Source organism: Callithrix jacchus, chromosome X (assembly GCF_049354715.1).
Source record: "Callithrix jacchus isolate 240 chromosome X, calJac240_pri, whole genome shotgun sequence".
Lineage (NCBI taxonomy): Eukaryota > Metazoa > Chordata > Mammalia > Primates > Cebidae > Callithrix > Callithrix jacchus.
The window spans coordinates 151023026-151036927 of NC_133524.1; the positions used below are offsets into that span (position 1 = coordinate 151023026).

At 40.5% G+C, this 13902-nt stretch overlaps 1 protein-coding gene across 1 annotated transcript in view; it reads right to left on the minus strand.

Annotated features, from left to right (window-relative positions):
* Positions 1-1636: 1636 nt before the first annotated feature.
* Positions 1637-13902, minus strand: part of CLIC2 (chloride intracellular channel 2) — a 53961-nt gene continuing 41695 nt past the window's right edge. Inside the window, exons 4-6 of the mRNA XM_002763429.6 lie at positions 5680-5786; positions 4852-5033; positions 1637-2945 (exon numbers count right to left, since the gene is read on the minus strand). Of these exons, the coding sequence (XP_002763475.1) occupies positions 2784-2945; positions 4852-5033; positions 5680-5786 (451 nt within the window). The 3' untranslated portion in view covers positions 1637-2783. The remainder of the gene's footprint in view (positions 2946-4851; positions 5034-5679; positions 5787-13902) is intronic.

Consider the following 13902-nt stretch of genomic DNA (forward strand, 5'->3'; position numbering starts at 1 on the left):
TTTGGTATAGTCACCTTACTGTGCAATGAGTACCAAAATTTATTCTTTGTAGGTGTAACTTCACACCCATTGACCAACATCTTTCAGTGCCTCTGCTTTCTTTCCCCAGCCTCTGGTAACCATGATTCTACCTTCTACTTCTGTGAGATCGACTTTTAAAAATTCCACATATGAGTGAGATCATGTGGTGTTTGTCTTTCTGTGCCTGGCTTATTTAACATGTCCGCCAAATTTATCAATATTGTCACAAATAACATAATTTAATTCTATTTTATTGCTGAATAATATTCCGTTATGTATATATGCCACATTTTCTGTATTCATTCATCTGTTGATGGATGCTTAGGTTGATTCCATTGCTTGGTTATTGTCAATAGCACTGCAATACACCTGAGCAACATGAACATACTTTATGTATGAGGTAAGTTTGTAAAAACATCTCTGTTAATGAATTTCAAGGCATGCTACTGAGAAGCTTTGTTCTTTAAAATGACAGATCTTTAAAAAACTTTAATTTTTGAAATCCTATTCATGAAAGTGGAAGAATCTGAGATGTTCAGAAAAGTCACAACCCCACCATTCAGTTCAGGTGTAATTTCTTAGATCAGGGATCTTCCAGCAGAGAGGAGACACTACACTATACTTTTTTTTTGAGACAGGGTCACACCTCATTGCAGCCTTGATCTCCCAGGCTCAGGTTTCTCTCACCTCAGCCTCCCATGTAGCTTGGACTACAGGTGCACACCATCATGCCCAGCTAATTTTAAAAAATTATATGTGTAGAGATGGGGTTTTGTATGTTGCTCAGGCTGGTGTCAAACTCCTGAGCTCAAGTGATCCACCTGCCTTGGCCTCCCAAAGGGCTGGGATTGCAGGCATGAGCCACTGCACCTGACCCATTGTAGTTTTTTTATGGGTCACTTTTTACTACTTTGTAGCAACATAAACAATGAAAAATGATATATAGGATAAACACCTAAAATCTGTTTTTCCCCTTGTCTCACTGATTTCAAATGGCATTTTTACTCAGTAAACATTAAAGCAGATAAATCTAAAGCCTGTACTAATGGCATCTAAAAGCTTACACATTTTTCAAATGTATTCTATCAATTGTAACTTGCTAGTCTATTGCATGTGTTCTGAAATATGCTGATGAAAGGATGTATCTGAAAGATTGTCAACATAATTGCAGTTGTCTGCCACCTAACTGTACACTATACATTTATCTCGACTCTATGGTTTTAAGGACAACTTTGAGCTTGCTCATTGCCTTACTTTTCTTTGAACCTATTAAACCACCACTTCGTTTAAATTTTACCTAAACTCCACCCTTCCTCCAAAGCCTTAAAAGAACCCTGTAGTTGTTTCCTTTTTTGAAGCTGCACTTACTCTTGCGTTTCTCTTTTGAGGGAGCAAGAGTTAAGTTCAACTTTTGTTTCCAGATTTGAATGATTTAAGAATACTTTAACAAGTTAATCTGAATACATGTAGTAATGCAACACTTTAACTTTTGTAGAAAGTTTGGTAATTATCTAAGGACTGTTTACCTTATCCTTTTATGGACATCAACAACACCTATGGTCAGCCACATTTCTTATTTTCCTTTACATTTCTATGAATAAAAGATTTAGTTGACTTTGTTTCTTATCTCGTTTTTTAAAATTATGTTTTATTTAGCGAATGCTTCTTCATTTAACAATCATACAATTTGGTCACAAAGGCTACTTTCTCATTTCTGACCATGAGGTGATCATAGTTCTAGGTGCAAATGCTGTTCTACAACCAACTGATCTTAATCTCTTCCTAGAGCTGACTTTTTTTTTTGCTGCTTTTTAAAATATGATATTTAATTATAGCCAATATTAAGAGCTTAGAGGAGGTGGTTTTTTATTATACCTTAAGTTCTGGGGTACATGTGAAGAATGCGCAGGTTTGTTACATAGGTATAAACATGCCATGGTGGTTTGCTGCACCCATCAACCCATCATTTACATGAGGTATTTCTCCTAATGCTAGCCCTCCCCAAACCCCCACTTCCTGACAGGCCCCAGTGTGATGTTCCCCTCCTTGTGTCCGTGTGTTCTCATTGTTCGACTCCCACTTATGAGTGAGAACATGCGATGTTTGGTTTTCTGTTCTTGTGTCAGTTTGCTGAGAATGATGGTTTTCAGCTTCATCCATGTCCCTGCAAAGGACATGAATGCATCTTTTTTTATGGCTGCATAGTATTCGATGGTGTATATGTGCCACATTTTGTTTATCCAGTCTATCAATCATTGATGGGCTGGATAACCATTTGGGTTGGTTCCAAGTCTTTGCTATTGTGAACAGTGCTGCAATAAACATACAAATAATCATTCTTTCAGAATTTTCCTCTCTGATATGCTCAATCTCTGAATTTATCATTTATATCAGAAATAAACTCATGCATATATTAAACTAATAAAAATGTGAAATTATTTAATGATTTATATGGAAATGTTTCTAAGGAATGGGATGAGATTGTTACTTCTACTTATGACATTTATAACTACAGACATCTGTTTAGCTTATATATATGCATTCCAGGAATTCAAGCAAAAGGCAAAAGATTGTGATGCTTTCCATGTCATTCAGGATTGCAGTGGCTTGTCATATGGATAAAGAAAATTAAGTAAAAGTATGAAGACCTCTAAAATACACAGTGGACAGTATTTTTCATATTCTTATTGGCAAACCTTTTGTAATGTGTCAATAAGTAAAATCTGATCACACACATAGCCTTTTCTCCTGTAAGAGCTATCCTAACTCTTCTGTTTAGCCACATTTGCATAAGTATTTTCAATTTCTTTGTCTTCAGGACACGTGTGGGTAAATTCTTCACGGGCATAGGCATTGTGAAGATAACGCCAGACTCCTGAGAATTCTGCTGGAATGTCAAAGTCACGATATTTCTTGGCAGCAACCTAGAATTTGCAGAAAAACAAAAACAAAAACAAAAAAGAAAGGAAAAAGAAGTTGGTAGTAAAAGGCATCAGTAATATGCCTACTATGTAGAAATATATCTTAGAAGTCAGGATTATCAAAGGCATCTTATGGACACAAAAAGTACCATAAAATAAACTATGAAGTAGACTTGAGTCTTGGACTATTTTGATGTTTTGCTTACAAACGTTGACAAAACTATAGCTTACAATCATGTTTATACTGATGCTGTATTTAATTATGACTATATTTAGAAGAAGGAAGCAAAGAAAATGAGCACATATCCACCAAGAGTTTATTTAAAGTCTTATGTCTTATTTCTTTATGTATCCTCTGTGTTTGGCATAGAACTCAGAAAGTAAATTCGGCGTAAGGCTGTTCAATATATATTTGTTTTTTTTTCACCTTTTTTAAAAATTGCATTTTAGGTTTTGGGGTACATGTGCAGAACATGCAAGATAGTTGCATAGGTACACACATGGCAGTGTGTTTTGCTGCCTTCCTACCCTTCACCCACATTTGGCATTTCTCCCCATCTATCCCTCCCCAGTCCCCCCCCGCCATGGTCCCTCCCCTATTCCCCCCAGTAGACCCCAGTGTGTAGTACTCCCTTCCCTGTGTCCATGTGTTCTCATTTTTCATCGCCCGCCTATGAGTGAGAATATGCGGTGTTTCATTTTCTGTTCTTGTGTCAGTTTGCTGAGGATGACGTTCTCCAGATTCATCCATGTCCCGACAAACGACACAAACTCATCATTTCTGATTGCTGCATAATATTCCATGGTGTATATGTGCCACATTTTCCCAGTCCAGTCTATCGTCGATGGGCATTTGGGTTGGTTCCAGGTCTTTGCTATTGTAAACAGTGCTGCAATGAACATTCGTGTGCATGTGTCCTTATAGTAGACCGATTTATAGTCCTTTGGATATATACCCAGTAATGGGATGGCTGGGTCAAATGAAATTTCTATTTCTAAGGCCTTGAGGAATCGCCACACTGTCTTCCACAATGGTTGAACTAATTTACACTCCCACCAACAGTGTAAGAGTGTTCCTATTTCTCCACATCCTCTCCAGCATCTGTTGTCTCCAGATTTTTTAATGATTGCCATTCTAACTGGCGTGAGATGGTATCTCAATGTGGTTTTGATTTGCATCTCTCTAATGACCAGTGATGATGAGCATTTTTTCATATGTTTGTTGGCCTCATGTATGTCTTCTTTTGTAAAGTGTCTGTTCATATTTGTTAAATTTATGATCCAGGCACTGTTCCGAGCATTTTAAATGCTTTAATTTGTTTAATTCTCTTAACAATTCTGTAAAATGGGTAATATTATTCTTATTTGATAGACAAGACAGTGGAAAACACCTTCTGATTTAGAAAGAAAGAAAGAAGTTTTGGCTGGGTATGGTGGCTCATGCCTGTAATCCTAGCACTTTGGGAGACCAAGGCAGGCAAATCACTTGAGCCTAGGAGTTCATGACCAGCCTGTGCAACATGGCAAAACCCTGTTGCTACAAAAAATACAAAAAATTAGCTTGGCGTGGTGACATGCGCCTGTAGTCCCAACTACTCAAGAGGCTGGGGTGGGAGGACTGCTTGAACCTGGGAGGTGGGGGTTGCAGTAAGCCTTGATCATGCCACTGCACTCCAACCTGGGTGACATTTCTTATCTCAAAAAGGAAAAAAAAGCCCCACGTTTTAATACTTCCCAGAAGAGGTTATTATGGATTTTTCCTCTAAAGAGAAAAAGAGATGTATATGCTACATGTGATGATGATGACAAAGCTATAGCATAATGACAGCACACTGGAAGGTCGCTGTGCTTTGTGCTGGCAACTGGTAAACCTCCCCCCACCCATTCAGCCTGCCCTATAAATACTTACTTTAATAATGTTCAGCTTGGGTAACAAGCTACAATCAGCCAGTGTTAGCTGGTCCCCATCCAAGAACAGTCTTCTGGAAACTGTGGGTTCCTCAGCACTGTCTGGATCAATTTCATCCAGAAGTGGGGTGTTTAAGTAGTCATCCAGACGCTTGAATTCTTTGAGCAGAGATTTTTCAAAATCTGAGGCAATGAAATAATAAAGTATTTGTAAATGTATTGTCTTTATGACTAAATACTTTCTAAATGTGCTTTCCATACATTTAGATACCTCAATCTATACACATTGCTTATGCTGGCTTTTCAACATCCAGTTAACTATTTAGAATGCTCAACTACTTACTGATAACAGAAAGTAAGATTGAATAGTGACTGTAAATCTTTTGGAATTTTCTTAGGGAGGTACATTGGTAGGAGAGTAAAAGAAAGAAGGAAAAGTGATATATGTTATCCAAGTCAGAAGAGTTAGAAAGTGAAGAAAACACACAGTTCTTGTGACTCAGAGGATAATAAACCTATTTAAGAATGTTCATGGGAAATGGTAGCTGCCACAGTTTAAGAAAACTTAAAGGTACACAGTCCTGCAGTTAGTTCACACCTGGTATGTCAATATTCTAATTGAGCTGTGTTGGTAATTGCTATATTGAATTTTGTGTTCTAAATCTAATAAAACTTAATACAAGGGAATTTCAGAGGAGAGAACAGAGAATGAGAGGAAGACTAGTCTATTCCCTGAAATATACTATACATCCTGGAAAAGTCTCTATTTTTACTGAGTAAAAATATGAAGAGTGAGAGAAAAATAGTGATTTAAAGAAAAGTATCTTACTTTTGTTTGCCTCCTTTTGTGTATTCTTAATATATGCAGAAAACTTGGCAAAGAGGTTACAGCCCACATCAAAAGACTCCTTGTACCTGGGACTCAGGTGAGGATACCTTGAAAAAGAACATGAGTAAGCTATCATTTGCACATAACGTAACAGAGACCAGGTACCCTAGCTTGCCTTGTACTGAAAATGGAAGGTCTGGAAAATTGTGCTGGAAACTAAACATCCTCAGAAGCCTCTCAGTAGAAGTTTATATATTTTTTCAATCTCAGAACACTTTAGCTTCTGAAGTTCACAGGGAAATCAGTTGTCTGGAATCCAGTGCTCATTTATCTATAGAAACAATGTTTCAAATGGTGGCTAGGTTTACCTACTTGCTCCAAAAAGGATATTTGGAAGAATATATAGTGTCAATACAATACTTTTTCAGAGACGAGTAGTAGAAAATTATGGTTTTGGCTGGGCGCAGTGGCTCACACCTGTAATCCCAGCACTTTGGGAGGCCAAGGTGGGCAGATCACCTGAGGTCAGACCAGCCTGGCCAACATGGAGAAACCCAATCTCTACTAAAAATACAAAAATTAGCCAGGTATGGTGGTGGGCACTTGTAGTCCAAGATACTTGGGAGGCTGAGGCAGGAGAATTGTTTGAAGTTGAAAGGTGGAGGTTGCAATGAGCCGAGATCATGCCATTGCACTACAGCCTGGGCAACAAGAGCAAGACTCCATCTCAAAATATATGTATATATGGTTTCAAATATTGCAACTCAGAAAACAAATAAAGGAATAAATAGGATGGAGAAAGTGGAAAAAAATAGCTAAGATATCCTCTCTTAGTAATACAAAGCTCAGTTAGAACAGTTAAATAAAATAACATAATAATATAATTCAACACATTAATGAATCAAACAAGAAAACCCATATGATCATGACTAGATGCAGAAAAGTATTCAATAAAAAAATCAGCACCTCATGGAGCTATATGTGCTCACATGCTCACTGCAGCATTACTCACAAAAGCCAATATATAGAAACAACCGGCCGGGCGCGGTGGCTCACGCCTGTAATCCCAGCACTTTGGGAGGCCAAGGCAGGTGGATCACGAGGTCAAGAGATCGAGACCATCCTGGTCAACAAGGTGAAACCCCGTCTCTACTAAAGATACAAAAAATTAGCTGGGCACGGTGGCACGTGCCTGTAATCCCAGCTACTCGGGAGGCTGAGGCAGGAGAATTGCCTGAACCCAGGAGGCAGAGGTCGCGGTGAGCCGAGATCGCGCCATTGCACTCCAGCCTGGGTAACAAGAGCGAAACTCCGCCTCAAAAAAAAAAAAAAAAAAAAAAAAGACATCATGTTATACACCTTAAATATATATAATACAAACAGAGGCTAAAAACTCAATTTATTTTCATTAAAAAACTCACTGGAAGCTAGAAATGGTCAGGTCAAAAACTTAGGTATCTTCCTTGATTCCTCTCTTTCCCTCTAACTCCACATTTGATTTATCAGGAACTCTGGTCAGCTTACCTTTCAAAACGTATCCAGAATCTGTCCATCTTTCCTGCCCCTGCTTAGTCCAAAGCGTATATTACTGTAACAGCCTCCTGACTCTTCTCCCTACTCCCACACTTGCCCCTGATACACCTGGAACTTTCTCAACCCATAGACAGAGCAATCATGTCAAAATGTAAGTCATATCATATCTTTTCCCTACTTATTACCCTGCAATGTCCTCAGCTCACTCAGAATTAAAGCCCAAGTGCTCATGGTGGTCTACAAGGACCCACATGATATGAACCACTTCCTTTCCCACCCAGTTTATTTATTTTATTTTATTTTTATTTTTGAGACGGAGTTTCGCTCTTGTTACCCAGGCTGGAGTGCAATGGTGCGATCTCGGCTCACCGCAACCTCCGCCTCCTGGGTTCAGGCAATTCTCCTGCCTCAGCCTCCCGAGTAGCTGGGATTACAGGTGCGCACCACCATGCCCAGCTAATTTTTTGTATTTTTAGTAGACATGGGGTTTCACCATGTTGACCTGGATGGTCTCGATCTCTTGACCTCGTGATCCACCTGCCTCGGCCTCCCAAAGTGCTGGGATTACAGGCTTGAGCCACCGTGCCCGGCCCCCACCAAGTTTATTAACCACCCAGAAGCCAGAGTGATGTCTTTCCCCTACTCAGTGCTCTGCAATCATCTTATCTTACTGAATCATGGCCTAATTCATTACAGTATGAATGAATTCACACCCACATGATGTGATCCCACCTTACCTGTCTTCTCTCATATCCCTCACTCACTCACTTATGACACAGATCTTGTTGCTATTGTTCAAGTAGGCCTGGAAAAATCCTGTCCCAGGACTTTTTCACTTGGTCTGCCCTTACATGAGGGAGACAAATGCACATTCTCTCACATATGCACGTCTGGCTCCCACTTCATTCAGATCTTTCATGGGTATCTCTTTCTAAGTGAAGCTTTTCTCTGGACACTCAATGTAACATTGCAACATCACTCCTTTCCCTAATATTCACTACTTCTCTCTTTTCCTCTATTTTTCTCTTTAGCAGGACAATTTTAAATTACCTGGTAGGCCTTACCCTAGATTTTAGCCTGGTCCCCACAGACTTGGGCACTAGGATAGCCGTTGTACCTTCAGGGTCCAGGCCATCCCTGCAGATGCAGTCTCCCATCCCTGGGAAAATAGCCCGGGCTCCAGACTTCCTTCAGCACCAGATTATACCTCCAGGCTTGCACTCATTCCAAGACAACCCCTTCAGCCCCAGGCTTCAGGCCAACCACTTCTCCAGGCCCTTTCTATCACAAAACCAGCACACCTGGACTTCAGTTTAAGGCCAATATCCAGAGACCCAGTATCCAGACCGACTCAGCTCCAGGCTGGCCTTCACACTTCCAGGCTTTGGGTCTGTTCCAGTGCCACATTGACACCCATGGACCTCAGCTCCAGGCTGGCTCCTATGGCCTCAGGTGCCAGGTCAGCACCCAAAGATTCAGCTTCCGATATAGCCCTCATGGGTACAGACTCCAGGTCACTCCAGTGCCAGGCCATCCCTGATGGCCCGAGGTTTGAGGCTGGCCCATTCAAGCTCAGGCTTCAGGGCCAGATCAGGCTCCAACCCAGCCTAAAACAAGGCTGGCCCACACAGCCCCAGGATTCAGGCCCAATCCAGTACTAAGCTGATCTCTTCAACCTCAGACTTTGGGCAACTGACCAAAGACGAAGCCTCCAGCCACACCCCAGAGCCAGGTCAGTACCAATGGCCTCAGGAACCAGGCTGGCACCCACATTCCCAGCCTCCAAGATGGATTACACAGACATAGGCTTTAGACTTGCCCAGTGCCAGGCAAGCCCCTGTGGCCTCACACTCCAGTAGTGCCTGGATCCAGGCCTACTCTAGTAAACTCAGGGTCCAGGACCATTCCAGTAGACTCCAGTGCTGGGGTGGTTGCCACGGATCCAGATACTGGGCCTACTCCCCTGTTCACACAGGAACCAGGCCAGCCTACTTGAAGACTCCAGCAGTAAGCCTGCCCATGGACCACACCAGAAAGCTCTCCTAGAATCTCTGGACAGGCTGGCTGATGAAGGGCTTTCCAAGCTGACGCCAGCCTGCAAACACTGGAATAAGTCCTTAGTTTTTCAGATGGGAAAATACCAGTTCATGGCCACAAGGATTACAATCAGGAAAAACATGACACCACCAAAGTAACAAAACTCCTTTGGGTATATACCCAGTAAGGGAATTGCTGGGTCAAATGGTATTTCTAGTTCTAGATCCTTGAGGAATCACCACACCATCTTCCACAATGGTTGAACTAATTTATACTCCCAACAACAGTGTAAAAGCGTTCCTAATTCTCCACATCCTCTCCAGCATCTGTTGTCTACTGGCTTTTTAATGATCACCATTCTAACTGGCATCTCATTGTGGTTTTGATGTGCATTTCTCTAATGACCAGTGATGATGAGCTTTTTTTCCCCATATGTTTGTTGGCTGCATAAATGTCTCCTTTTGAGAAGTGTCTGTTCATATTCTTTGCCCACTTTTTGATGGGGTTGTTTTTTTCTTGTAAATGTGTTGAAGTTCTTTGTAGATTCTGGATATCAGCCCTTTGTTGGATGAAGAAATTGCAAAAATTTTCTACCATTCTGTAGGTTCCCTGTTCACTCTGTGTTGCATTATTTCTGAGGCTTCTGTTCTGTTTCACTGGTTTATATATTTGTTTTGGTACCAGTACCATGCTGTTCTGATTACTGTAGCCTTGTAGTATAGCTTGAAGTCAGATAGATAGTGTAATGCCTCCAGCTTTGGTCTCTTTGCTTAGAATTATCTTGGCTATGCGGGCTCTTTTTTGGTTCCATATGAAATTTAAAGTAGTTTTTTTCCGATTTTGTGAAGGAAGTCAGTGGTAGCTTGATGGGGATAGCAGTGAATCTATAAGATTACTTTGGGCAGTATGGCCATTTTCACAATATTGATTTTCCTAACCATGAGGATGGAATGTTTTTCCATTTGTTTGTGTCCTCTCTTATTACCTTGAGCAGCAGTTTGTAGTTCTCTTTGAAGAGGTCCTTTGCATCCCTTGTAAATTGTATTCCCACGTATTTTATTCTCTTTGCAGCAATTGTGAATGAGAGTTGACTCATGATTTGGCTCTCTGCTTTTCTATTATAGATGTATAGGAATGCTTGTGTTTTTTGCACACTGATTTTGTATCCTGAGACTTTGCTGAAGTTGCTTATCAGCTTAAAGAGATTTGGGGCTGGGACGATGGGGTCTTCTAAATATACAGTCATATCACCTGCAAATATAGACAATTTGACTTACTTTTTTCCTAATCGAATACACTTTATTTCTTTTTCTTGCCTGATTGCCCTGGCCAGAGCTTTCAACATTATATTGAATAGCAGTGGTGAGAGAGGGCGTCCTTGTCTTGTGCCAGTTTTCTTGTGTGTGTGTGTGTGTGTGTTCATCATACTTTAAGTTCTGGGGTACATATGCAGAACCTGCAGCTTTGTCATAGGTATATATGCACCATGGTAGTTTTCTGCATCCATCACCCTATCATCTACATTAGTATTTCTCCTAATGTTATCCCTCCCCTAGCCCCCAACTCCCTGACAAGCCTGGTGTGTGATGCTTCTCTCCATGTGTCCATGTGTTCTCATTGTTCAACACCCATATATGAGTGAGAACATGCAGTATTTAGCTTTATGTTCTTGTGTCAGTTTGCTGACAATGATGATTTCAAGCTTTATCCATGTCCTTGCAAAGGACATGAACTCATTCTTTTTTTATGGCTGCATAATATTCCATGGTGTATATATGCTTCATTTTCTTTATTCAGTCTAACATTGATGGGCATTTGGGTTGGTTCCAAGTCTTTGCTATTGTGAACAGTGCCACAATAAACATGTGTGCATGTGTCTTTCTAATAGAAATATTTATAATCGTTTGTGTATATACCAAGTAATGGGATTTCTGGATCAAATGGTATTTTTAGTTCTAGATCCCTGAGGAATTGCCACACTGTCTTCCACAATGGTTGAACTAATTTACACTCCCACCAACAGTGTAAATGTGTTCCTATTTCTCCACATCCTCTCCAGCATCTGTTGTCTCCAGATTTTTTAATGATCGCCATTCTAACTGGCGTGAGATGGTATCTCAATGTGGTTTTGATTTGCTTCTCTCTAATGACCAGTGACGATGAGCATTTTTTCATATGTTTGTTGGCCTCATGTATGTCTTCTTTTGAGAAGTGTCTGTTCATATCCTTTGCCCGCTTTTTGATGGGGTTGTTTGTTTTTTTCTTGTAAGTTTGTTTAAGTTCTTTGTAGACTCTGGATATTAGCCTTATGTCAGGTGGGTAGATTGTAAGCATTTTTGCCATTCTGTTGGTTGCCAGTTCACTCTAATGATAGTTTATTTTCTGTGCAAAAGCTCTTAAGTTTAATTATATCCCATTTTCTATTTTGGCTTTTGTCATCAATGCTTTTGGTGTTTTAGTCATGAAGCCCTTGCCCAAGCCTGTGTTCTAAATGGTATTGCCTAGGTTTTCTTCTAGTTTTTTTTTTTTACGTTGTTAGGTCTCTTGCTTAAATTTTTAATCCATCTTGAATTAATTTTTAATCCATCTTGAGTTATTGGGTAATCTTCCTGGCAACTTTGTTTACACAGATGAGGTAAAAACCACCTACCCAAGCCTCAGCAATGGTGGACGCACCTCCCCCCACGAAGCTTGAACATCCCAGGTTGAGCTGAGACTGCTGTGCTGGCTGTGAGAATTTCAAGCAAGTGGATCTTAGCTTGCTGATCTTCATGGGAGTGGGACCCACTGAGTCAGATCACTTGGCTCCCTGGCTTCAGCCCTCTTTTTCAGGGGAATGAGGGATTCTGTTTTGCTGGCATTCCAGGCACCACTGGGGTATGAAAAAAGAAAAACTGGTGCAGCTATCTTGGTGTCTTTCCAAACAGCCTCCCAGTTTTGTGCTGGAAACCTGGGGTGCAAGTGTTGTAGGCACCTGAGGGAATGAATCTCCTGGTCTGTGGATTGTGAAGACCGTGGGAAAAGTGCAGTATTTCAGCCAGAGTACCAGAGTGCTGAGAAAAGTTCCAAATGGCTTCCTTTGGCAAGAAGAGGGAGTTCTCTGTCCCCTTGCACTTCCTGGGTGAGGTTATGCCCCACCCTGCTTGAGCTCCCCATCCTTGGGCTGCACCCACTGTCTAACTGGTCCTAATGAGATGAACCAGGAACCTCAATTGGAAATGCAGAGATAACCCACCTTCTGCATCACTCTTGCTGGGAGCTGCACACTGGAGCTGTGAGCTGTACACTGGAGCTGTTCCTATTCAGCCATCTTGCTGGAAAATCCCTTGTGCCAGTTTTCAAAGGAAATGCTTCCAGTTTTTGCCCATTCAGTATGATATTGGTTGTGGGTTTGTCATAAGTAGCTCTTATTATTTTGAGATACATTCCATCAACAACTAGTCTATTGAGAATTTTCCGCATGAAGGGCTGTTGAATTTTGTCAAATGCCTTCTCGTATCTATTGAGATAATAATGTGGTTTTTGGCTTTGGTTCTGTTTATGTGATGGATTACTTTTATTGATTTTTGTATGTTGAACCAGCCTTGCATTCCAGGGATGAAGCCAACCTGATGGTGGTGGATAAGCTTTTTGATGTGCTGTTGGATTTGGTTTGCCAGTATTTTATTGAGGATTTTTGCATCAATGTTAATCAGGGATATTGGCCTGAAATTTTCTTTTTTAGTTGTGTCTCTGCCAGGTTTTGGCATCAGGATGATGTTTGTCTCATAAAATGAGTTAGGGAGGACTCCCTTTATTCTATTGTTTGGAATAGTTTCAGAAGGAATGGTACCAGCTCCTCTTTGTACATCTGGTAGAATTTGGCTTTGAAACAATCTGATCCTGGACTTTTTTGTTGGTAAGCTATTAATTGCTCCCTCAATTTCAGAACTTGTTATTGGTCTATTCAGGGATTCTACTTTTTCCTGGTTTAGTCTTGGGAGGATGTAAGTGTCCAGGAATTTATCCATTTCTTCTAGATTTTCTGGTTTATTTGTGTAGAGGTGTTTATAGTATTCTCTGATGGTAGTTTATATTTCTGTGTGATTGGTGGCAATATCCCTTTATCATTTTTTATTATGTCTATTTGATTCTTCTCATGTTTCTTATTAGTCTGTCTTTACTAGCAGTCTATTTGTTTCACTGATCTTTTCAAAAAATCAGCTCCTGGATTTATTGATGTTTTGAAAGGTTTTTGTGTCTCTATCTCCTTCAGTTCTGCTCTGATAGTTATTTCTTGTCTTTTGCTAGCTTTGGAATTTGTTTTTCTTGCTTCTCTAGTTCTTTAATTGCGATGTTAGGGTGTCAATTGTAGGTCTTTCCTGCATTCTCTTGTGGGCGTTTAGTGCTATAAATTTTCCTCTACACACTGCTTTATATGTGGCCCAGAGGTTCTGGTACATTGTGTCTTTGTTCTTATTGGTTTCAAGGAACATCCTTATTTCTGCCTTCATTTCATTATTTATCCAGTAGTCATTCGAAGGCAGGTTGTTCAGTTTCCATGCAGTTGTATGGATTTGAGTGAGTTTCTTAATCCTGAGTTCTAATTTGATTGCACTGTGGTCTGAGAGACTGTTATGATTTCCAGTCTTTTGCATTTGCTGAGTGTTTTAC